Source organism: Halichoerus grypus, chromosome 9 (assembly GCF_964656455.1).
Source record: "Halichoerus grypus chromosome 9, mHalGry1.hap1.1, whole genome shotgun sequence".
Taxonomy (NCBI): Eukaryota; Metazoa; Chordata; class Mammalia; order Carnivora; family Phocidae; genus Halichoerus; species Halichoerus grypus.
This window is the reverse complement of record NC_135720.1, coordinates 80,498,545-80,522,889: the sequence shown is the minus strand read 5'-3', so window position 1 is coordinate 80,522,889 and position 24,345 is coordinate 80,498,545. Positions and strand designations below refer to the sequence as shown.

At 38.5% G+C, this 24,345-nt stretch overlaps 1 protein-coding gene across 8 annotated transcripts in view; it reads right to left on the bottom strand.

Moving 5' to 3' along the window:
• Window positions 1-1,597: 1,597 nt before the first annotated feature.
• FILIP1 (filamin A interacting protein 1) overlaps window positions 1,598-24,345 on the bottom strand; it is a 274,497-nt gene continuing 251,749 nt past the window's right edge. For 5 of the 8 annotated variants that reach the window (XM_078055075.1, XM_078055076.1, XM_078055079.1 and 2 more), the window contains 2 exons: window positions 20,892-23,697; window positions 17,110-17,942 (listed from right to left, as the gene is read on the bottom strand). In XM_078055075.1, coding sequence (XP_077911201.1) covers window positions 17,736-17,942; window positions 20,892-23,697 — 3,013 coding nt within the window. In that variant the 3' untranslated portion in view covers window positions 17,110-17,735. Of the gene's footprint in view, window positions 5,403-17,109; window positions 17,943-20,891; window positions 23,698-24,345 lie in introns of those variants that run through there. The other 3 variants (XM_036094072.2, XM_036094073.2, XM_078055077.1) reach the window with 3 other exon arrangements.

The window sequence follows — 24,345 nt, the reverse complement described above, 5'->3', positions numbered from 1 at the left end:
AGAAGAGTGGGAAAAGACCTCTCCCTAGAAGGAATTGTATTGCCTTTTGCAAACATTTATCCAGTATCCTGTATTCACTCTGATGAATATGCAAGTCCTGCCTTCAAGAAGCTTACAGTCAAACTCGAGAGACAACTTTGTACACCAATGCTAACCAATGTAGGCAGAATAGGAAAATGGACTTCTGAAGAGAAAGAAAAAAATCTTTTCTCCTTAGAGACACTTATCTCTGAAAGAAATGCTGCAAGTAATGCCAGTGGAAACTAAAGAAGGATTGGTTATCTTAAAAAAAAAAAAAAAAGTGAAACGGGAACTCCAGGGAACTGGGTTCCAACCATTATCTGCGGACAGGTCGCTATGCCTGGAACTATGCAGTCAGTGAGGGTTGCCCCAGTTGAAGGGAGGCCTCAAAGTGTGACATCTTTTATAGGTTCCTTGGGATAGCATTGAATACAAATTTCAAAAGTAAATTACTTTTTTAAAGATTTTATTTATTTATTTATTTGACAGAGAGAGACACAGCGAGAGAGAGAACACAAGCAGGGGGAGTGGGAGAGGGAGAAGCAGGCTTCCCACAGAGCAGGGAGCTCGATGCTGGGCTTGATCCCAGGACCCTGGGACCATGACCTGAGCCGAAGGCAGACGCTTAACGACTGAGCCACCCAGGCGCCCCTAAAAAGTAAATTTTAATGATATTAAAAAAAAAAAAGTATAGTGCAATGTGCCCTAGTGCCAACATGCATGGAGCCCAGGGAACTTGCTGCAGTTTCTGCACACGGAAATAGCCTGGGGCTCATTAAAAGTGACTCTCGCCCAGGGCTCAAGGGAACAAATGCATTTGAGCAAATACAGAAAGCCTGAGACCTTCCTCCTCCTGGGAAGTCATAAAATAAACAATGACTTTTGGCCAATGCTCTTAAACCAAGTGCACCCGAGGGGCTCTGCTCCTCCAAATAGAGGCCTCAAACTGCCTTGTGGGCAAGACCCCTAACATCTGCAACTTCCCTGTAGAAAGCATCTTTGTTTAGACAACGTGCTTGCCTGCTTTATTGATATGCAGATCTTTAAACAATAAACAGGAAAAGGCCATTCCTTTGTCCCAAATAAGGCAAAGATAAGTGGGGATTGGCTATAGACCAAAGCTGATAAATAAAAGGGGTCAGAGAATAGTCCCACTGTCACCCCCATCCCACTTTGCTGAAAGCATTACCCAACTGCCTCTCTAGAAGCTGGGCTGTGGCCTGCGGGCAAAACCTCAGGAGCATTTGTTCTACTGAGTAACCTACCTTTAGATTGACAGCAGAAAGCAGTAAAGTAGTATCTGAATATTGACTGACAGTGCATTTGGTGACGATAAAGGGCTGAGGGAAACCCTATAACCAGTTCTATCTCTTGCTGTGTAGCAGTGTTCATCCTACTAAATCACACTATGCTTGTAACTCAGGGGAAAAGTCTCTCTCATTTTGGCAGATCTGCTGTACCATTTCTGCTTATTCACAGTGAAAAACACCATATTTTTAAGAAAATATGAAATGCAGAAGTGAAAACTATTTTAGAGCAAATGATTTTAAATAAAAAGAAGGTGAAGTTTGAATACTCATTTTAAATGATTTTAATTTTATGAATATTATGTTCCAACTCAAAAAAGAATATTGCACAATGTTTTTATATCACAATTGTTATTTTTCTCAATCTCTATAGTGAGATTTTGATAAACATGGTTGACTTTGGAAATAACACAAAGAGAATGTCTTAATTGGCTAAATGATTTCAATAACCTGTGAAGAACTGAAAGCAAGATATTACATTCATATAAAAGACAAGTAGATACCCATAAATTCACTTGGCTGTAGTGAAAAATAATAAACTTCTCATGTACTTAATAAAACTTAAAGGAGACAAAATTGAGAATGCTGTGAAAATACAATGTAACTCCAAAATTTTTCAATGCACTCTTTTGCTTTTGAAAATCCATTCAACTACAAGACTTTTAAGAATGTCTCTATCACACTGTAAGCCTCTTATTTTGGAGAAGCTAACATCTGATGTTTTTTAAACAAAATCTAAATAAATACAATCTGCACCATTAAAAATAACAAAATCTGTGAATGTTAAGGTAAAATTACCCAAATAACATAAATGAAAAAACAACACCAAAAAATAAATGTATTATATCATGGCACCAATAAACATTTCGATTCAAACTTACTAATCTACAGCATTTTGCATTTTCCCTATGTAACAAACACAGTTGTTATCATATAGTTATGGAGTAAATGTTGAAAATTTAAGACAATAAAATATTAGTGTTCACTAAGCAAAGTTAGTTCCATGAAACTCTCCCAATTTTTATGAATTTATTACAATAACTTTTATTGTTTTTCCTCTTTGCCTTCTAATTAGTATTTTTAGCAGGGGGATAGCGCTGGAGTCCAAAGGTGGATATATGCCTCAAGTGCCAGTTTGTGTTGTCGTTGCTGTTTTTAACTCCCATTTTGCATTTTTGTTATTTTTAGAACTATTGCTCATCAAATTCATGAACACGCCCAACTCTTGCTATGTTTTTTATTCATTTCCAGGAAAATTCAACCACAGCATAAAGAGAAAGGATATACACATATTGCATTGTGTGATCCAACATTTATTCTTGCTCTGCCACTGATTTTTAGAACCTGTGAATTATTTCAGTAGCGCCGGTATCTTTTTTAATGCTTAAGCTAGTTATTCTACATCATGAATTTTTTTTTTTTGTGGCTGTCCTAAGAGACAATTAATTCTTCACATTTTGTGAACATTCTAGGCATCTAACATCTGGAAAATGTATCCACTATCTTCATCAAGCCTTAAAATTTTATGAAATACTTGAAAAAATTCTGCAGAAGATACCTCAAAAAATACTCTCTTATCAGAAAGAAAGGGGCAAAATAATGGATTAGTTCAGCTGTTGTACCTTAAACTGGAATCATTTCAGAAAATATAATTATTCCATTCAAAACTGATTCCCTTTCATATTGGTGATTGGAGATTTACTTATAATAAAAGATACAGAAATTATGTGAGTCTAGGATGGTGCCAGGATTGCACATGGAGGCAGTTTTTTCAATCGGATGTGGATATTGGGATAGGACTATTTATGATCTTGTTTGTTTATTCATTAGGTAAGGATATAACTATTTGGTGTTTTCACTTTTCTGTTAATTTTTAATCTTTTATTTCAGAACAATTAACTTTTTATTCTTTAAACCCAAATGGAATCTGAGTGACAAATGAGTAAAATTAATAAACAGAGGACTTAATCCCAGCATGAGCAGAAAAAAGCTCAGCATCCATCTAAGTGACTCAGATAGCACCACCATCCTTACTCTGCATTGCAAGTACCAAATTTCATTACAAATTCAAGAGAAATAAAAACTTCAGATCCAAATAGACATAAATCACTTGTAATATCTTAAAGTCAAGAAGTAAAGTCTTATCCTCTAGCCTTTTCACTATTCATGTACTAAAATTCCCACAAGTTGAGAAAAAGCTATTTTCTTCAAATGCTAATTTGTGATTTATCAGAATATTTTGCCATCAGAAGTATAAACATTGGCAAACAGGGAACTTAACTGTGTGTCAAAAAAGATAACAATACAAGATAAAAACCTTTTCTACTTGAGAATGTCATTACAGTTCAGAAACATTTTCAGAAAACAAAACTCATAGCAACAATTTTTTAAATTTTCACACATACACACTCTAGTTTTCTTAATCATTAATCAAAAGCCCTGAAAGATCTGTGATACATTGACAATCATTCAAGCTAGGACAAGCCTACTGTAGCATTTCTTTTACTTACAAAAATCAAACTAATTTTCCATAAAATATAGTTAATTTATAATCTACCAAATATGATTGCTAATTCCACAAAGTATAACTTAAAACCTTCCAAAGTTACATAGGAGAGGACATTCAATTAATTTTTCTATTCCAGAGACTCAATGTAGACTTGCCTCTATGGGTTTGTAACCTGAATACAAACTGTCAGCTGGAGAAATGGGCCAACAGTGTTACTTGCTTGGTTTTCAGTTATCCGTGTGACACTCAGAAGCATTTTCTTTAATCTTGGTAAAGTTCCATCATATATGATTTCTGCATTCAGAAACTGATACGTCAACTCTTCATTTATCTTTAAAGTTATCTTTTTAAAGACCTTATTGAAAACATGTCCACATTAGCAAAGTCTTTTTAAAAACCTGTGTTATTAGGGTTTCAGGTAGACTTTAGATGCACATTTTCATATAAACCTAAATTCAACAGCAGCTCTGATGCTGAGAGTTGAGTATTGCATGTTGTGCTTTTATCTTTAAAGAATATATTCTGCAACCTACACGCTGTTATGAAAATCTATCCAAATCCTGTCTATTAAGAAAAAAAAATGTTATCTATCATGGGATTTCTCTTACCATTTTTTTTTTGAAAGATGCAGATATTACCTAGGTCAGTTTTTATTTTTGGGGCTTTCATTTGGGCAGATTGTGAGAAATATCTTGATACCACAGTCCTTATTATAAGTCCCGTACATATAAGCAAACAATGCACACAGAAATATAATTGAACTCTCAGTCGAAGCTATTCCCATAACCCTTACTGGTTAAACTTACATATCTCCTTTTATTAATTTGTTCCATATGAAATTCAATTTATCCAGGGGTTTTGGCACAGAACACTAGATAGGGCAACTTTAAAAACTGGCTTTACGTATTTAAAATTAAACTCTTACATCAACATTTTTTATTACTGTTGAACCATGATCAGAATCACAGCATTGTACAAACAATAATAAAACCTCTTCTAGAATCTCCTGCTTCTGTTTTATCTCTTGAATTTACCCCGGGAAATATGCAGAGTGTTGTACTTTCTTTTCCCTCAGAAATAAAAAAGTGATGAAGGAAAATAATGATAGGTTCCCGTTTTGAATGCACCGGTACCAATACTTCGAAGAACTGACAGTGTACTCTATAGATGTATGTGCCATAGACTAGGAAAAAGGAAAAAAATCACATTATAAAGTGTATTATAAAAATAAATTACATAGCATGTGCCCATGGACCTAAAAGCTTTGTAAAAGGAAGAGAAATTTATTTTGACACAAAGATTGAATTGCTCTTGCTACCTATTTTCATATTATCAGCAATGCCATTTTCAGCTTTTACATTATTATATCCTCAAAAAAAAAAATCACTGGAAGTAGAAAATTATTTCCAGTAGTGATCAGTAGCATGGAGGACCTTAGTGATGATGGAGGGCTGTAGAAATACTACTCATTCAACAGGGATTCAGAGGAAGTACACATACCCAGTATGTGCTTGGTTTACCATTTCATCTGGAGTTCATACGTAACTGGTGAATGACGATGCTTTCTATAAAGAAAAGAAAGATACAGCATTTTCAATTAAACTGAAAAATCAGTAGTTTCTGTGAAGATCAATACCACATCATTTCACTAAAAGACTGTAGATGTTAAACAACATAACAAACAAAAACAGGTACATGAGCCCAATAGCTTTCCCTGCAGTTCTTCACTATTCTTGGGTAATTTCTTTATATTGGCATATGTGCTTTATTTCCAAGATTCTTAAAGTCTTTTAGATACAATGTTTAATATTCTAATAATTTTAGGTGGATTTTACCCAAGGAAAGAACTGAACACAAGGACATTAATTACTACATAATAAACCCCATACTGGGAAACCAGACTATTTTCTAGAAGTAACTCTATTACTCCAGTCATACTCTTTCTAATCTGAGCAATATTCACATATTTTTAATTTCTTTTTTTATGTGCGTGGATTTGAGTTTTAATAAGGAAATATTCATTGTTCTTAAGAAGTCACTAACCACAGATGATTCACATTTATCTTGGACTGCTTCTTTTTGTAAAATTATGTGAATGCCCTTTTTTTTAAGATTTTATTTATTTGAGATAGAACAAGAGAGAGAGAACACAAGCAGGATGGAGGGGCAGAGGGATAGGGAGATGCAGGTTCCCTGCTGAGCAGGGAGCCTGAGGTGGGGCTCAATCCCAGGACCCTAGGATCATGACCTGAGCCCAAGGCAGATGCTTAACCAGCTGAGCCACCCAGGCGCCCCTTATGCATATGCTTTTAAATCTAAATTCATTCTTATAAAAGTAAAAAAATACATACTGAGATAGTACCAGCCATGTTATGGGTGTATGATATTTGTATGTATTTGATTGATTTCATTTTTACCTTAACCTTTATGCCTTCATGAAAATGTATCATTTTTTTTCATTCTCTCAATCAAGGACTACTTATTGAGGCTCTCCTACAGCCCATCACTGTGCTAGGCATGGAACTACATAAGTGATCAAAACGAGAAAGAGTCCTGTCATTGTTGAGATTATAAAGAACAGAGCAAAGAAATAACTAAGCTTCAGATGGTTTCTTCACCTGAAAAATGTATTACCTCCCTGACAATATATGGCAGTGTTGTAAGTATAGAAACTAATGTCAGGGTTTATCAATAACATGAGGAAATTTCCACCTATTATTTTCATTTTAATTTCAAATAATTAATATTTACATTTTATTTTTACTTAAGTAGTTAATATCTAAATAAACATTAATTAAAGCATATTACATCATAGACCTATAGATTTGTGCTAATTATGTACTGTGGATGGTCCTTTCTCAAAGTTTTCTTAATTTGGGTTTATCAATTTTACTTCACTTCATGCTGACCACTAGGTGGCGATATTTCCATTCCTTCCCTCCCTCGACCTTTTGATTTGAATTTGGGATAAAACAGCAAAGCAAAGTAAAATGAAATACATAAAGGTTTTATATACTTAATATGAAGGTTTTGTAATGCTCTAAGACATACATATGATTTTTGGCAATACTACAAACCCTTAAAAATCAACTCATTTTTCTCAATGAAAAATTGTTATAGCTCTAAATTTTTTCAACACTTAAAAATATATCAAAATATTCAGGCAAAAACTAAAAACACTAATTAAAATATTATGTATTTAAAGATCAGGATCTAAGATTCAAATGCCACTTCCCACTCAACACTTTCTTTTTTAAAATTTCAGTAATAGTTTTCGAAGAGTCAAAAGGCATAGATCTCAAGTCTCCCTAATAGAATTAAAGTATCTTCCCCATTTTCCTCCCTTAAGAAAGCATAGAGAACTTAAATTTAAAAGAGTGAATTCCTGGGGTGCCTGGGTGGCTCAGTTAGTTAAGTGTCTGACTCTTGATCTCTCAGTTGTGAGTTCAAGCCCTGTGTTGGCTACTCAAAAAAGAAAAAAAAAGGAAAGAAAAAAAAGAGTGAAATCCAGAATTGCTCTTATTCTAGATGTAATTCAGAATGGGCATGCATTTGTTTCCTTACCACAAAATGAGGGTATTAGAGATCATCTCTAAAGTGCCTTGGAATGCTAACATTTTGTGTTACTTCTCTCACCTTGAGTATGCAAACCTCTAAATTCCTAGAGTTGCCTTAATCTTAACATGTTGCAATCCTCATAATCATAATAACTTTTCAGAATTAGAATTTTCAGAATTCAGAATTTTCAGTAATTGGGTCCATACATAGAAGAAACAATATCTTCGTTGAACCATTCATTTTTTTATTATTATATTTAAATTAGCAAGCTTGTAATATTACATGATACATATATACATATATGTATATATATTAATGCTATTAATCAGATTACATTATTTCTTAAAATGTTTTTAAAGATTTTATTATTTGAGAGAGAGAGCAAGAGCTGGGGGAGGGGCAGAGGGGGAGGGAGAGGGACAAGCAGACTCCCCGCTAAGCATGGAGCCCAACTGGGGGCTGGATTCCAGGACCCTGAGATCATGACCTGAGCTGAAGTCAGATGCTTAACTGACTGAGCCACCCAGGTGCCCCTAATCAGATTGCATTATTAAAAAGATTGTCTCAAAAATACTTGACAATGTTAACAGTTTATTTTATTCTACTTTAATAATAAAAGGGGGTATTTCAGGGGCACCTGGGTGGCTCAGTCAGTTAAGCGTCTGCCCTCAGCTCGGGTCATGATCCCAGGGTCCTGGGATAGAGCCCTGCATCGGGCTCCCTTCTCAGTGGGGAGTCTGCTTCTCTCTCTTACTCCATTTCTTACTCTGTCTTCATTTCATCTCAGAATTAAGACCCAAATATAGGTTATTTGGGGCCTCTACAGTAACCTGAGTAAAATCAGGTATAATTTTCTATTAACTTTTCTCTTTTTACAGTTACCATTTTTCTGATGTTATAATTTGTAGAGTATATAACAGGCAGGTTGAGACCAAAGGCCATAGTTAATTTCCACCTCTATAAGCAAACTCAAAATAGCAAAGCACTTAAATTTAGGGCTCTCTGATGTGCAAACATTTAAGAACATCATTTCTTTTTTCCTAATTGGAAGAAGGAAAAACCTCTAAATCTTAATCAGCATACACATATGGGGACATTGGGTTTTTATGTATTTCTGACATTAACAGTTTACCAAAAGTACTTACACTTTCCTCTATATGTTCCTCTCAAGTGTTATCTTGATATTTTCTCCTTAAGAAACTTTGGGTAACACATTAATACATTATTTGTGATTATGATATTATTGTGAAATGATGCTTCACAATAATATGAATTCATTCTTTTAGTACACTAGCTCTTAGCAAATGGTCCACAGAAAGGAAATTTAACATATTATCAATTCCTAATTATACTTGACTTCTGACCTTACTATTCATCCTCCTTTGGTGGTAACCCAAAACTACTGGCCAGCCAGATGACTTGAGATCCAAAGTTGTATATGCAAGCTGGGATTTGGGGAGAAATTTGGGGGAGACTCTCAAGTGCTAGAGTGGGGCAACATGGCAACAAATTGCAAGTCTGGTTCCTCCCAGGAGAGCTCCTTGGCTGTGGAGTCGGAAAGATGTACTCCCTGGAAAGTCAATGCCTTCCTCCCAAGCAATACATATGCTTATACTCTGCCAAACTCTCTGCAAGGGGACACTTGAGCTCTGAATTTAAAAATCTATTCTAGTAAATGAGACAAGATCACTTTAATAGATAGCCTTTAAGCTCACACACTGAAGACTAAGAGAGTAGAAGTTCAACTTATAGTAGGACTTTGCGACCACAAAGGAAGGCTATTTCATACACAGGAAACTGCATACCAAATTATACAGAAAACATTTCCTCTTGGATTTTGCATCAGTTTGGCTGGCTTATGACCTGCTTTCTGGGTTCCATGCCTCCCTACTCCCCATGGGCTCTTCCTGAAAGGCAGTGCCCAGGCTTAGAGCTGTGTTGTTCTTCCTCTCCACTAGCTACTAAACCCCAGCTTTAATATGTTGTCCACAGTCATTTATTCACCTGCAAAAATGTCCTAGACCTTTTAGAAAGAAGTAGGAATGCCTAGATACTGTTTACTTTTAAGGTTCTCATTTTAATAAACTGCTTCGGTATTCAGTCCCGTTATTATCACATTCAGAAATTAATCAGAGTCCTGATAAAACATCTGTTTTAAATAGGAAGTCCAATAAACTTCCTCTGTTGACTTGGACTTGTATTCCCTCTTTTGGATTCAGCTCAGCTAATTAAAAATACTTCCGCTAATCAGTTCTGTCATTTGCTTCAGGAAACTTTTGAACCAGATGATATACACTCTCTTGGGGTTTCTCAACCTTCTAATAGTTTATTTGCTTCCTTCCAAAACATTTCCCACTCCATCATCAGCCCAAATCATCCCCTTACCTCTACAGGTTGCAGGAATTACCAATAATCAGTTATGACTGCTAACTTCTTTTTTAGGCAAGCTAATCCTTATCTCTCAAATAGTTTACTGTTTCCAGATACAAGCAAATTGGAACTAATTATCATCCCACATATAACATTAACTATAAATAGGAACTCAACAGTGGAAAAATAGTTAACTATTTGAGCCAAGAATGCTTAGGTTCTACCCTTTTGGACACAGATGCTAAATGCCTAGCGTTGATCTCAGCCTATGGCTGGCCACAAAATCACGTGGAAAATAACACTGTATGTGAAAGTTGGGAAGGGCCTTGTGCTTTTTAGATAAGGACAACAATATTCATCAAAGTACTGTTATGATAACTTTGACACATATAGTTTCTATGTAGATATCTTAATATCTCAAAATCCTTTGGCAGTATTATTTTGGCCCAGTGAGTGTGGGTATTTTAGTCTATCTATGAATATATACTTTGCTTACCTGAAGTTGTTTCATCATATGAAATAATGAGTAATGTACAGAAAATCTGGCATCATCATTAGTAAGATGGTTAGACATCTCTAAGCCTTGGGGTTTTCTTGTTTTGTTCTTGGTCTTGGTTTTGTTTTCATCTTTAATAAGAGAGATAATTATCTTCTTGACCTCTGAAGTCTGGTTCAGCTGTTACCAGCCCTTGATTTTGCAATTCTGACCATCATACATACATAACATTAGCACACGTAGAGAGGCCAAAACTATATTTGCCAGATAAGCAATTATTTACTAGTTCTTAGGAAAAGTGTTATGGTAGAATGTTTTAAGTTGCTTGCTAAATAGTGAAGCCTATCATATTATGACTATAAGGAGGAATGCCAGAATCATAAAAGGTTATAGCTAAATGCTAAACCATAAGTCAAAGTAAGGCGATTTGCCAAAGGTCACACAACCTTACTCTGGTCTCCTGGTTTTCAGTTCTAGCTCAGGTATCTAGGCATTGTTCAGCAATCCACTTTCTCTGGATGTTCACCTTAATATCTATCCTAAATCTAAAGTCTGCTTATTGGTGGTGGTGTTTGGTTTTTTAAAACAAGAGCCTCTCCTGACCTATTTTTTTAAAAGATTTTATTTATTTGAGAGAGAGAGAGAGTGTGTGAGCAGGGTGGGGGAAGGTGCAGAGACAGAGAATCTCAAGCAGACTCCTCACTGAGCATGGAGCCTGATGCAGGGCTCGATCCGACGACCCTGAGATCATGACTTGAGCCAAAACCAGGAGTCAGACGTTTAACCGATTGAGCCACCCAGGTGCCCCCTGACCTATTTTAGAAGGTCCTTCATGAACCTGAAGAGCATGATAAATCACTTGAAATTTTCTCTCTCCAGAAGTGTCTTTCATGTTCCTCTGGGGGAGTTAGAGAGGGTGAGGAAAGAGCAATTCATAATTCATTCAAGTATGTTTGTATGTCACAGAAAGCTCTCAGTCCCCCTTAGTTTTCCACATATGTGATGGCTTCAGAGATGACAACTCCTCAGTCCAGGATCCCTGGCTGTTCTGCACCCATTATGGGCCTATAGTGCCTTGGAAGGGAAAGATGTAACTTACACTATCCAGAATGGTGATACGTGAATTTCCTCTAATTTTACCATCTCTTTATTTCCATGTTCCCACGCATGATTTGTCAGGACCCTCCACATCATTCTCACAGGTTTGCATTGCAGACAAAGGGAGGAAGCGAGAAGTGAGAATAACTCTTTCTTCTCCAGCCTCCAGCCATCCTTCAAGTTCTGGTTTTCTTTCTCTACAGTAAGTGCCAAGTTTTTTACAGAAACAGACAGGCTTTAAACCCCAGGTTAGATTCTGAAATAATGGCTTGTCTCTCTAGTAGAGACAAGGTTTTTGAAAGAAATTTTGAACAGAGATGGACACAACCACCAGAAGGAAAAGTAGGGAGAAGGGACAAAGTGAACAAGTCAAGGAAAGGTGACCTGGCCTGGTATGCAAGCCATTCGGTCTGCCCGGGGGGCAGGAGTCCAGGCATGGAAAAGGAAAGGGGAGGGATGCTCATAGAGCAGGGAGAGAGAGAGAGCCCAGTCACAGAGAGCCTCAAGGGCCATATGGAGGAGTTGGTGCTATGTTCTATAGGTAATGAGGAACCTTTGGAGGGTTTTCAAATAGAGGAGTGATATGATCAATTTGAACTTTGGAAAACAAAATGAAGAATGAATCTGAGAGTTTTGAGGCTAGAGATTATGAGACCAATTAGGGGGCATATTGGAGTAATCCAGATGAGAAGTAATTAAAACCTCAACTCAGGCAGTAGCAAGGAAAATGGAGATGTGGGTTTAGCTGATAGAGGCATTAGGGGGTTAGACCATGAGACTTGCTTGATGAGTGGACTTGACAGGTGAAGGAGGAGGAGAAGCCTAAAATGGCTACCAGGCTTCTTGCTTGGGTGATTGGGTAGATCAGGATACCCTTGCTGAGATGCAGAATAGTAAGAGGAGGAGAAGACTTGATGAGGGTTGGAGGAGGTGTTGAGAACTGCTTTTAGACAAGTTAAGTTGGAGATATACAGTACAAAGTTGGGTATGCATTTGGAGATAGAGGATTGGTAGCCATCAACATATGGGTGATAATTGAAGCTATGGGAATGCATAAAATGAGCATGTAGTGTAGGTAACTGGCAGAGATGAGGGGAACAGTGACCCTTAGATTGTATGCATAAAATAAGGTGTCAGCAAGGGAGACCGAGGTGGAGCGGTCAGAGAGGTCAAAGGAAAACCAAAAGAGATTAGATGTCTTAGTCACCCTTACCAGAGACCCAGAGTTTATTTTTCCAGGAAAAACAAAAAACCAAAAAACTGACCTAAGCAGTTCTACTAGACCCAAGCATATGAATGGTCAGCATAGACTGAGTGCAGGGGAATAAAAATGTTTGCACACTTTACTGTAAGATTCTCCATCTTACTTCCCTTGATCTATCCCCAGAATACATGTAGCCCACCCCAAGGAAGTTACTGAAGGATTTTTTTCTTTAGAAACTCCTAAAAGATATATAGTTGACCCTTGATCAACATAAGTTTGAACTGTGCAGGTCCACTTATATGTGGATTGTTTACAATAAATACAGTAATTCAATAAATACAGTATTGTTTTCAATAAATACAGTAGTATACAAATATACTATAAGTGTGCTTTATCTTCCTTGTGATTTTCTTAATATTTTATTGTCTCTACTTTACTGTAAGAATACAATATATAATACATGTAACATATGATGTATGTGTTAATTGACTGTGTATGCAATTGGTAAGCCTTCCAGTCAACTGTAGGCTCTTGGTAGTTAAGTTTTGGGGGAGTCAAAATTTACACTGCACTGGGGGTCAACACCATCAACTCCCATGTTATTCAGGGGTCAAATGTACTTCAAGAGAGATAGATATACAGACAGGTGTGTAAGCAAAAGAAGTAGAAGAAGAAATCCAGGAAACAGAGGATTCAACTTAGGCAAAAGAACAATAGGACAAGAGCCTTACCTGGCCTAGAGCATGACCAGTCCAGACTAAGTAGGGAAGCAGAGGGCTAACGTAGGAAACTAAGGAGCTGAACTAGGAAAGCCTCCAGGTAAAAATAAGAAACTGACATATTTAAGTGTTTGGAAAAATTACTGATAGGTGTTTGGCAGATCTATTGGAGCATTTGGAAAAAATAAAGATAGATACATAGAAAACCAAGCAGATGAAAAATTAAAATACTTATTCTATTGAAGGGTGAAAGGGGTAAGAGGAAGGGAACACAAACATGGTATACTATTTGGCTCAGCAGGAACAATATTTTTTTTATTTTTTTTAAGATTTTATTTTTAAGTAATCTCTACACACAACGTGATCTTGAACCCACAACCCCAAGATCAAGAGTCGTGAGCTCCACCAACTGAGCCAGCCAGGCACCCCAACAGGGAACATTTAAATTTACACTGTAAACTTATAAATATATAAACATATAAATGCTGACTGATGATTTATCAAAAAATTTGTGTTGTAATCATACTGGGAGGATGGGGAAAAGGGAAAGAGGGGACATGCGAGAGTGCTACATCCTCAACCATCAAAACATAAAGGAAAGGGGTACCTCGGTGTTAAGCGTCTGCCTTCGGCTCAGGTCATAATCTCAGGGTCCTGGGATTGAGCCCCACAGATGGAGCCCCGGGTCAGGCTCCCTGCTCAGCAGGGAGTCTGCTTCTCCCTCTCCCTCCTCCCCTCCCCCCACTTCGTGCTCTCTTTCTCTCTATCAGATAAACAAATAAAATCTTTTTTGAAAAAAATAATGATTGATAAATAAAGAGTACAAGTATATTATTTAGAAATATGTAGACAAATATCAGAAGAAACAGTTAAGGGTTAGGAATGATTTTCTCCAGGGAGTCAGACTGAGGGAAAAGAGGGGTGAGATCAGGAACAGCTGTTTTCATTTTCTTTTAGTGCTGGCTGATAGTTTAACTCCGTATTTAATAAAAATTTAAAGAGCAAGTTAAAGAATAAATGGAAATGTAGAAGTGGAGGCAGAAAAGGTCAAGTGTTCTGTCCGTGGCTTAACCGGCAGCCCCTAGAGAGGACTGCGCAGCTGAGGGAGGAATTGTGCTCAAATGGAAGAGTCCGGAGCACATTTATATCCTGTGTGCAACTAGCAGATAAAAAGGAGAAACTGAAATAGCCGAGGATGAGAGCATAACCAATCGTGAGACCCTGGAGGATGGAGGAGGAGGTAGGAGGGCAACACTGAACTTCATCCAGGTTGGGGAAATTTTGGAATTGTATGTTCCTGTTTACTGGGAAGCCCCTCTGTGCCCATCTTGTTACCTCTCCCTTTCTCTCTGCCCTCCAGCCTCCCACCTAAGTGCCTTCTTCTTATCTAATGTCCCTGGGGCTTTTCTGATCAGGAAAGTCTCATGCTTTCCTCAGTGTTCCAAATCTCTGAGGGAATGAGAAATTCAAATCTTTGTACATCCTATATTCTTGGACATGTTTTCATTTCCCTGAAGCTACACTCTTTCCACACTACACATCAAAGGCATCCCTTCCCTTCTTTCTTGAAGATGTTCAAGTAAGACATCTAGTAATACCTACCCTTAATGAATACACGAACATCTCTAGAGTCTAGTTGCCACCCATTCGCTTGCCCTCATTGAAAACATAATAAAAATGCCAGTAGAAACCGAAGGACTCTGTTTAAGCAAGTGACCTAGACAGGAAGGTCATTTTCAAGAAAGGATAAACACCCTAAGGGTCATGTCCCATACAGGAACACTTCTCGTACCACACATGCTAAATGGCCACCGCCATACTGTGTTGAAATAGTCAACCCATGAAAATTACTCTCTGGAGGGGAAGCCCAGGGCTTCCAGATTCCCAGGGGGAGCCATCCCATTGAAATCTATGGAAATGGCCCTCCCTCCCCTGCCTTGGGTGGGACCTGAGCAGCAGCTGTACACAGCAGCCTTGGTGAGCCCTTTTACTGCACGATGCTATGTTCCAGGACAGGGAAAAGACTCTAACTTTTAATCCCATTCACTCTTATAAAAGCACATTAAGCTGCATCACGAAAACATTATCCTCACAAATAGAAGCTGGAATTGGAGTGCATTTAATCCTCCACTTCCTATCCCCAGTGGATTTCATTTCTAATATGTGGTTTAAACCAAAGCTATCCAATAAATGTAGAGTTGGTTCTAAAATTACAAAGAAAAACTGCCATGGCTGCTCTTTACCATTTCTGAAAAGTGAATATGTGTTGTTCTGCCAAGTTTTCTTAGCAGTTGTACTTTGTAGGTGGCTCTCTTCCAGCATCCAGATGTATAAACATCCTGTACACGCACTGTTCAGCCCCTCGGAGCACTCTCCCTGCAGATGGTATGGACTTCCCGGCAGAAACGGCATAAGCATGTTGTGAGCGGGGAACAGCAAAAGACAGCAGTGGTGACAATAGATTATGATAAAAGTCACTGGAGAATGACAGGTAGAGTCAGAAGGAGCACAGTGTCTTGTTCTTTTGACACTGTTCACATACAGTATGTTACACCACAGTAGCACTAAATACTCTCAATGCCAAGGAGGCATTTGAAAAACAGAGGATGTCTTTGTTTTTCCAAGGGATGGATGTGTACTTTACAAAAGGGGAAAATTTCCTCTTAAAAATAGGCAAGTCAGTATTGGAAATGGAAAGATCTCGTTTACACTTGTTCAAAATCACATTTTATAAAATCTTTTTTCTCAGTCTCTCTCCTTCTACCTTGAAATCCCACTATTATAGCATGTCTCCTACGGTTATTCAACATCTCTTAATACATATGCTGAGAACTGATGAGCTGTAGGCAATAGAGACCTGATTAAAAAGAATATGAATTCTGCAAGGCATCCACCACCATCATATACGATTGAAGTCCAAGTTCTACAAGAGCTAGGAAATCTGGTGTGGAAAGAACTCAGAGAAGAGCCTCTTTATCACAAAGCTTGGTGATTTGATGATAAAAGCTAAATCATATCTTTTTTTTTTTTTTAAAAAAAGAACAACTATCTTTCCCCAAATATCAGAGGCAGGGACTATCCAAATAATCTTGGAATTCTCACAATTCAGAAGTGGAAAAATAACAACCTGTAACTTTGTAGTTATTGTATTTTTACAAAGTTCACTCAATTGGCTTAAGAATTTTGACAAAGGTGCTGCCTACACAAGATCTCAGATGCTAAGCTGCGGGTTATTAGCCTTGAGCTCATTTGTGGTTATTTGACCAGGAAGCACAATGTCCACTTTAATAACATGGTTAATCTCACAAAGACACCTGGCATTTTGCATTCACAGTTTCATGCTTATTAAAACATGCTTGAAATGAATGAAAATGATACAAAGATAAGTAAAACTGACAGGAGTAATAATTCACTTCACCACACCACACCACACACACACACACACACACACACACACACACACACTCATGAACTAGTTCTATATTTCCAAGTAAAGTCCACACTCAATTGAGGAAAATATTTGAATTCAATTAAGCTATGCATGATGTCATTTTTTTTCTTGGCATTAATGTATCACAATTACTTTCTTCTATTTTCTATCCATTACAACCTTGGTTGAGGTTGTAATGGATAGAAGGGCCATTTGGCAGCTCTATTCAAATGGCTCCATAATTTAAATCAATTGCACACTTGAATAGAGCATGAGTTTGACATTAATGGTTCAAAAATTATTGTCCATAAAATTCTGGGAATGTTTTGGAGATGGCCAAAACCCCTATCATACACACAGACACACACAAATAAGTAAAACTCTGTTTTTAGGAATCCATATTTCATTTCCATTTTATTTCACATTCAAATTATTTCCTGAAATCATCCCAGAGGCTTTTGTTTTTGCAAAACTTTAAGGGTCCAGGCCCTGTGATAGCTAGGAGATGTTTTTTTCCAGCACATGAAGCAAATTTGGGATTTAATAGAGGCAAATGACAACTGTTAAGCTATTTCCTATTTCATAATAGAATTTCTGAAAAATCAATTCTTGTGGAACAAGGCCTATTAAATTTGATTTACAATTAGGAAATATGGGATCTGGCTCTGGAGAGGATGAGATCCAGCCCCCATATCTTACTGACATCAAGAGACTGAGGCTCAGGCGGGTTACCCAACGGGCCCACTTTCTAGAAGCAATAATGGGACTAGAAGTCAGCCCTGCCTCAGGCCCGGCATCCTCAACAAAGCAGCCAGCAAGCAGCAGTTCTGCTAGTTCGTTCTTTTCTCTGGCATCGAAACACATTTACAAAATAGGAAAGACACATGGCTATTAGTGGATTGCTTTATAAACAAGATATTTAAAACGGAAGTTAGTGCACGTAAGGAGTTGGCACAAACAGACGAAGGTCGGTGTTCATGGCAGCAGGAGCATCGGCACGACATACCCCCTCAGCCACTGCCCTCAGCCCTTCCCCCCTCCGAGAGAGGTAGCGCTGCTGGCTGCAGATTTCTTCAGCTCTATTTTCATAGACTGAGTCTCAGCTCGAGGCTCGAATTTGGTCAGATTTCCTGCTCCTGGGGCTGCCACTACTGGCTTTCCTGCTTTCATACCTTTTGACATAGGAATGCGGGTGGGGGTAGGTCGCTGGGATGACCCGTCTTGTCCTGACTGTAAGAGAGAAGAGAGACAGACACAAGGGAGATGTCGGTGAGTTTCCGCCCGGATTTGCCATCAACCTGAACATCAGCAGGACAGGAATGCCCACGGATGACCGCTCCCCAGATAACACTGTTAGGAACTTGGAGTTGGGATCTCATCCACGCTGACTGCCTCCTCTTCCCTGTCCTGAAACATCTATGCCAGACCTCCTTCTCTTCTCAAGCCCCTGACCTGCTTCCTCTACCCTTCCTGAAGTGACCTTAACTCCTATTTCACAGAGAAAATACAGCCACCTGGCATCAACTCAGGCAACTTTACTCCCACTGTCCCCCAAATTATCTCTACTTTCTTTAGATGAAGCATCTCTCCCCTTGCCTCTTAATGATGCCAGACTCTTCTCATTTTTCCCCTCACTGCTGGCCATACCCTTCTTCTTGAAGTTCTCCTAAAACTCTCTTGCTGTGATGTGTTCTTACTGGAGTTTCACCCATTCGCCTCCTGTCTCTGATGACTCCTATCCAATGTCTTGTTGGCTCCTTGGCCTAGCTTGCCTTTCTTCTAAATGTGGGTGTCACCATGCTCCATCCTCAGCTCTCTTTTCATTTTCCACATTCACCTTGATGATCACCTCAGTTGTCACCCCATGTGTTGATGAGTCCCAGGACCTCGAGCCTCCAGTGATCTTCTGGAATACACATGTACATTTCCAACTATTTGCCAGACATCTCCACGGTCTCTCAGGCATCTCAAATATAAATGCCCCCAACATGACTTATCTTCTCCCCAAACAGTAGTCCCCCTATGTTTCTCATCCTATCTACCCATACAGCCACACCAGAAACCCCAGAGCCACTCTCTATATGCAGATTGTCACGAAATCTTTGATCCTATCTTCAATACAACTCTGTCCTCATTTTCACAACCACAGTTCAAGCCTACCCCATCTCTAGCCTAGAGAATTGCAACAGTGTCCCTGCCCTCCGTCTTTGTGCCCTCCAATTTATGCTTTAAACTATTTTATAGACATATGTTTCTAACACATAAATCATATCGTTCTTCTATCATCAATGCCCTTTCAATGGCTCCCTCTGTCTATCCCATGAGATTAAAGGTCAATTTCGTAATAAGCCATGCACCTCTCTTCAATATCTGACCCCAGTTTGCCTCTCTATTTTCTGCTCTCGCATTTTGTCTCTGCACCCAATGGCTGCAGCACAGTGGGAATGCTCACCATTCCCCAAATATGGCAGGCTCCTTCACATTGCCATACCTTTGCACAGATTGTTCTCTCTACATATGCCTTCCCTTTTCCTTCTTAAAAAAAAATCTCTCCTTATCTGTGAAAACTTCCTCCTCTGGGAAGCCTTCTCTGGTGGGTTCCTTTGTACACACCTCTATCATAGAACTACTGGAGGGTAGGTTCCAATTGGGTAGGTTCCAATCCTGCCTCTCCTGCTAAGCTGGGTACTTCTGAAGGTCCTCTTTGCAGTCAGCACCAAACCCAGTGCCCAGAGTGTAGCTAAACACTTAATAAATGTTGGATGAATAAATGCACAAATGAACTAGCCTCGCTATTCAATTTCTAAGAGAGGTGTCCTAAACTTTTTGTCATCCTTGACTTTATGGAATCTGATATATCTGGAGTAAGTGGGCCATCCTTTAGGCCTTGTAAATCTTATTTGAAGTCTTGTTTGTATATGGGATTTAATCAGTAGTGAAAAATGTTACCAAAGAAAATAAAGCTATTTTGATCTCACCCTTAAAATGGGAATAAGATGTTGCAGCAGAAAATCTGCTCTAAATTACAACAACTTCGCCTCCACCATCTTTTTATAAAAATCATTAGGGAGAAGTAACCATGCACACCAAAGTATGCTCTGTGTTGCTTAAAAGGCAATATTATATTGAACCATTTGAAATGTGTGAACAATTCTGAATGCTATTCAGCTCCTTTGGGTCAATAATGAAAAGCTTTACTAGCAAAGCAATTAGTAATTCACACTTTGAAGTCTGTCTTGAGTCTATGCTGGTGCACAGAAAATTTAAGTAAATTATATTGAGGATGTGGGAGAATAAGCCACAGTTTCTATACTTAAAAATAAGCTTCCTGTCTTTAAGAGTGTCTAATACAAGCTATAGAATTTGTTCAGAGTCTAAGAATCATAATTTCTATTCTGTTGGTTTAAATTAAAATCTAAATAGTACACATTCTTTTATAATTTAATTTACCAGTTCATCCCAGGTAAATGAAGACAATCACTGGAGGTATTTTTAAAAAATAGAATTTATTTTTAAGCTCTTGTTTTTATACTTCAGATACATTTTTTTGTAATCATTCATTTAGCCTTCTAGTTGGTTATTAAATAAATATTTATCCAGCACTTGCTCTCTGCAAGATATTATTAATAAAATGTAGTGTTTAGACATATAGACTCATTTGTTTTTTACTTTTAAAAATAGGTTTTAATATTTAAATCTTTTAATCTTATTTTTGGAATAAAATATTTTGGTAAAAATATGACTATGGCCATACACAACCACATATTGAATATTTTAGGGTATAGAAATGTAAGCCAGGAAGCAGTTTTCATTCTTCCTGCATATTGACCATTTCTCTCAGTCTTCATTTTTAAAAGTATTTTAAATATAAAAATTAAACTTTAAACCTGATTATTACCATATGGTGATATTATGAAGAGGCCATCATTGCCAGAATTTTGGGGGCCTTCATAATTTGTATAAAAAAAAGAAAATTTTCCCCCCAATTAGTTCAATTTATTAAAATATTAGGCCGTTTTTATTTTCATTTCTTGGTGTAGCTTGTCCACTAGGAAACATCTGCTAGTGGACTCAGGTAGAGCAAGAGGCATGTGCTTTTCTTTCATTTTGGGCCCTGGGTGATTCTCATGACTCACTTCGCCCTGCCTCGGCCTATACTTGGAAGTGTCTTCTACTCACCACTGACTGGGTTCCTCGAGTAGATGAAGTTGTGACCGGTGTTATGGTGATAGTGCTCGTCACCTTGCTAGCGCCAGGTCTTGACGAGAGATGGTTCCTAGGAGAGCGAAGGACCGTACCAGTGGAAACTTCCTTTTCAGCTGTCACATTGACAGGTCGGACAGTAATAACTGGACTCGATCCTTCAGCTGAAGTCCCAGGGGATCGTTTAAACTGAGAACCTAAATGAATGTGAATTTTATTGTCTTCTGTGGTTATGATATTGGCATTGGAATTATATTTCCGTAGAGGAGTTGGAACAGTCTGTTTTTCTGGGGTGACTTTGAAGACAGTCCTTCCCATGGGCATTTCCTGGGATTCCGGAGAGACTCCCATCTCAGCTGGTGCTGCCGATGTAGACACTGTCATTATCTGAATGGGGGATGTGGGCCTGTCTGCAAACATACCTCTTCCACCTTCTGGGGTCTTCTCTCTAGAAAATGTAGTAATCGTGACTGGGGACATGGCTCGTTCTGTGCCAAGAGTAGCATCTCCGCTTTTTGGCTTTTGAGACATAACATTTGGTGATGGAATAATGGTTATCCTTGGTTTCTGATTCCCTAAGGTAGGAATGACGGTGGTACTAGAAAAAAATTCTTCAGACGTCGGGCTGGTTATTTCCAAAGTTGCAGTACTATTCTCATGGTCTGGGGTCACTCGAATATGCAGAGGCTGGCCTTGCTTTGGTGAAAGGACCAGCTCTCCTGGGTGCCCTGGACTGGCATCTGTTCGAGGCCCTTTCTCGTGAGTGATTGGGGGCCCATTTTCCCTTTTTCTCATCCATGGAATCCAAGACTTTCTCATAGTGAGCTCGTTGGCTGCTGGAGGATACCTGTCTAGTACCGAGGATCGTTCCATAGGTTTCTTCAATCCCACCTGTCGAAGGTTACTCATGATATGATTTTCTTCTTGAAAGGATTTCCGTATAAATACTGCTGGTGTTTCTTCTTCTGCTGCCTCACTGCTGACAGCATCCGTCTGCACTCCAGTCGACGTCACCGGAATATCCACCATTCTTCTTCCATTCACACTGGGCCTAAGAGCTCGGCTATACCGCTTAGAAAGCTCCAACTCTTTGGTCAGATTGAGGACCTCCTGCCCCATGTTTTTGTTCTTATTTTCTTCTTCCATAAACCTTTGTTGAAGGACAGAATAATCCACTTGGAGTTGAGAAAGCTGATCTTCTTTGTTCATTAATTCGTGGATCTTCTCTTTAAGAGCTTGGACTTCGGCTTTTAGGTCTCGACTTTTGGCCTCTTCTAATCGAAACCTGTGTCTCAGCTCTGCTTCCTGACTCACGGCCTCGCCTTTCTCGATTGCCTTATTCTTGGCAATTTGGTGCTTTATCTCCTCCAGTTGTTGAGAGAGGAAATTGGCCTTGTCCTGCTCAGTTCTAAATTTCTGCTCCAGCTGATCATACTCATCCTCTGTCTTCATCAAATCCCCCTCAACCACCTCCAGCTGTTGAAGGCGTTTCTTCAGTCTCTCAATTTCCAGTGTTAGTTCCTTAATCTTGTTATCTTCTGGGCAGGTGAGCTCAGAACACTTCCGAGACCTTCCTCTTGTTATTTCTCTTTCCACTTCCTCTATCCCATCAAGTCTCTTCTTTAATAAGTCAACACTGCAGCTTAATTCAGAGGATTTTTCTTCTTCACTTTTCAGTTTACCTATTAACTCATCTCTTTCTTTTGTCAAATTATACACCTTTTCCTCCATTTCAGATTTCAGTTTTAAAAGCTTCTTGCTTTCTTCAATTAGTTTTTCAGTTACATCCATAACCTTTCCTTGTTCCACCTTAAAATTTTTATTGAGTCCATCCACTTTTCTCTCCTCTTGCTTTATTTTTTCCATCATATTTTTCCTTTCATCAACCAGCATCACAGTAAATGACTTCAACTTTGTAAGATCATCTTTTAGACTTAATTCAGCCTTTTCCAATCGACTTTCAGAACATTCCAGTTCTTTAACTCTACTCTTGACCACCTCCAGTTCATTCAACAGGTCTTTGGTTAAGTTCTTCTCTTTCTCCAGATTTAAATGGAGCTGGCCACACTCAGATTTACTCTTGCTAAATGCTTCCTCCAGTTTCTCCAGTTCAGACATTCTCTTCTGTAACTTCTCCACTTCAAGTTTGAGCTCGCGGCTGTGGTGTTCCTCCTCTTGCAGCTTCTTCCGCAATTCCCGGCACTGGGATTCAGTTTTAGTGATCTCTTCATCTTTACCCTCCATTTCAAGCACACGCTTACGGAGATTTTCCACTTCTGCCATCAGGCTGGAGTTGCCACATTCCCCTTTGGCAATTTTATCTCTTAATTCCTGAAGTTCTTCCTCTGCCTTTTGGAGGTTTTTGTTGGTCTCTTCCAGCTCCTCAATTCTCTGAGTTAAGCCAACCAGCTTGAGCCTAAGTTGCCTGTTGTGAGACTCTTGATTGGCCAACTTCGCGTTCATCTCTTCATGCTCTTGGGAAAACCTCGAAGCCTTGTGTTCAAAATCCACTTCTAACTTGAGCAGTTTCTGTCTGTCTTCTTTGGATTTGGAAGTGATGGCTTTGAGCTTTTCTTCTTCTTCCCTCAGTTTCTGAGTAAGATCCTGTACTTTCTGGCTCTGGAGGCCAAGTTGCTCAATATGCATTTGCCTTTCATCCACCAGCATGAGTGCAAAGGACTTCAGTTTCACAAGCTCATCTCTCAGTTTATTGAGCCGCTTAGCATTTTCCTTTTCTTTTCGGGCTTGGTAAGCCTTTTCTTGTTCAAGGAGCTTTTTCAACCTAGGAAGCAAAATATATTAAAATATTATATGTTATTATTATCTTATATATATATCATATATTACATTTATGTATATGTATTGTTATACATATTAAAAGGTTCATCAGCAAGTAGGTTTGTCTTGGATATTAAATAAAAAAATGAAATGCTAACATAATAAATACCTATTAACTGCTGCAATATCAAGGCTTAACAGGTAGTCATTAATGAAACTAATCAGAAGTCAGGATACCGGTTACCCTTAGGTAGTGGGTAGTGACCAGAAGTGCGCATGAAGAGGAGTAGTTTCCATACTTTTCAGGTACTAGTTTCTGTTTCATGATTTATGTGCTGTTTACACAAGATTGGTCAGCCTATTACATTTCAGTAAGCTAAACATTTGTGATATGAGTGCCTTTCTGCAGATATGTTATACTTCAATAACAACCATTGAGTAACACTTAGGTTGTGCAGTAACAATGACTATTTAAATAGTGTTTTCTGTATTCCAGGCATTATGTGTGTTATGTGTTTATTTTCTCTTCATAGCAATCCTATGAGACACGTACTGCTACTGTCATCCCGATAAGGAACGTGAGACACGATACTTGTACGGGGCCCATCATCAGGAAGTGGCAGTGTTCGCATTCAAACTCAGGCAGTGGGGC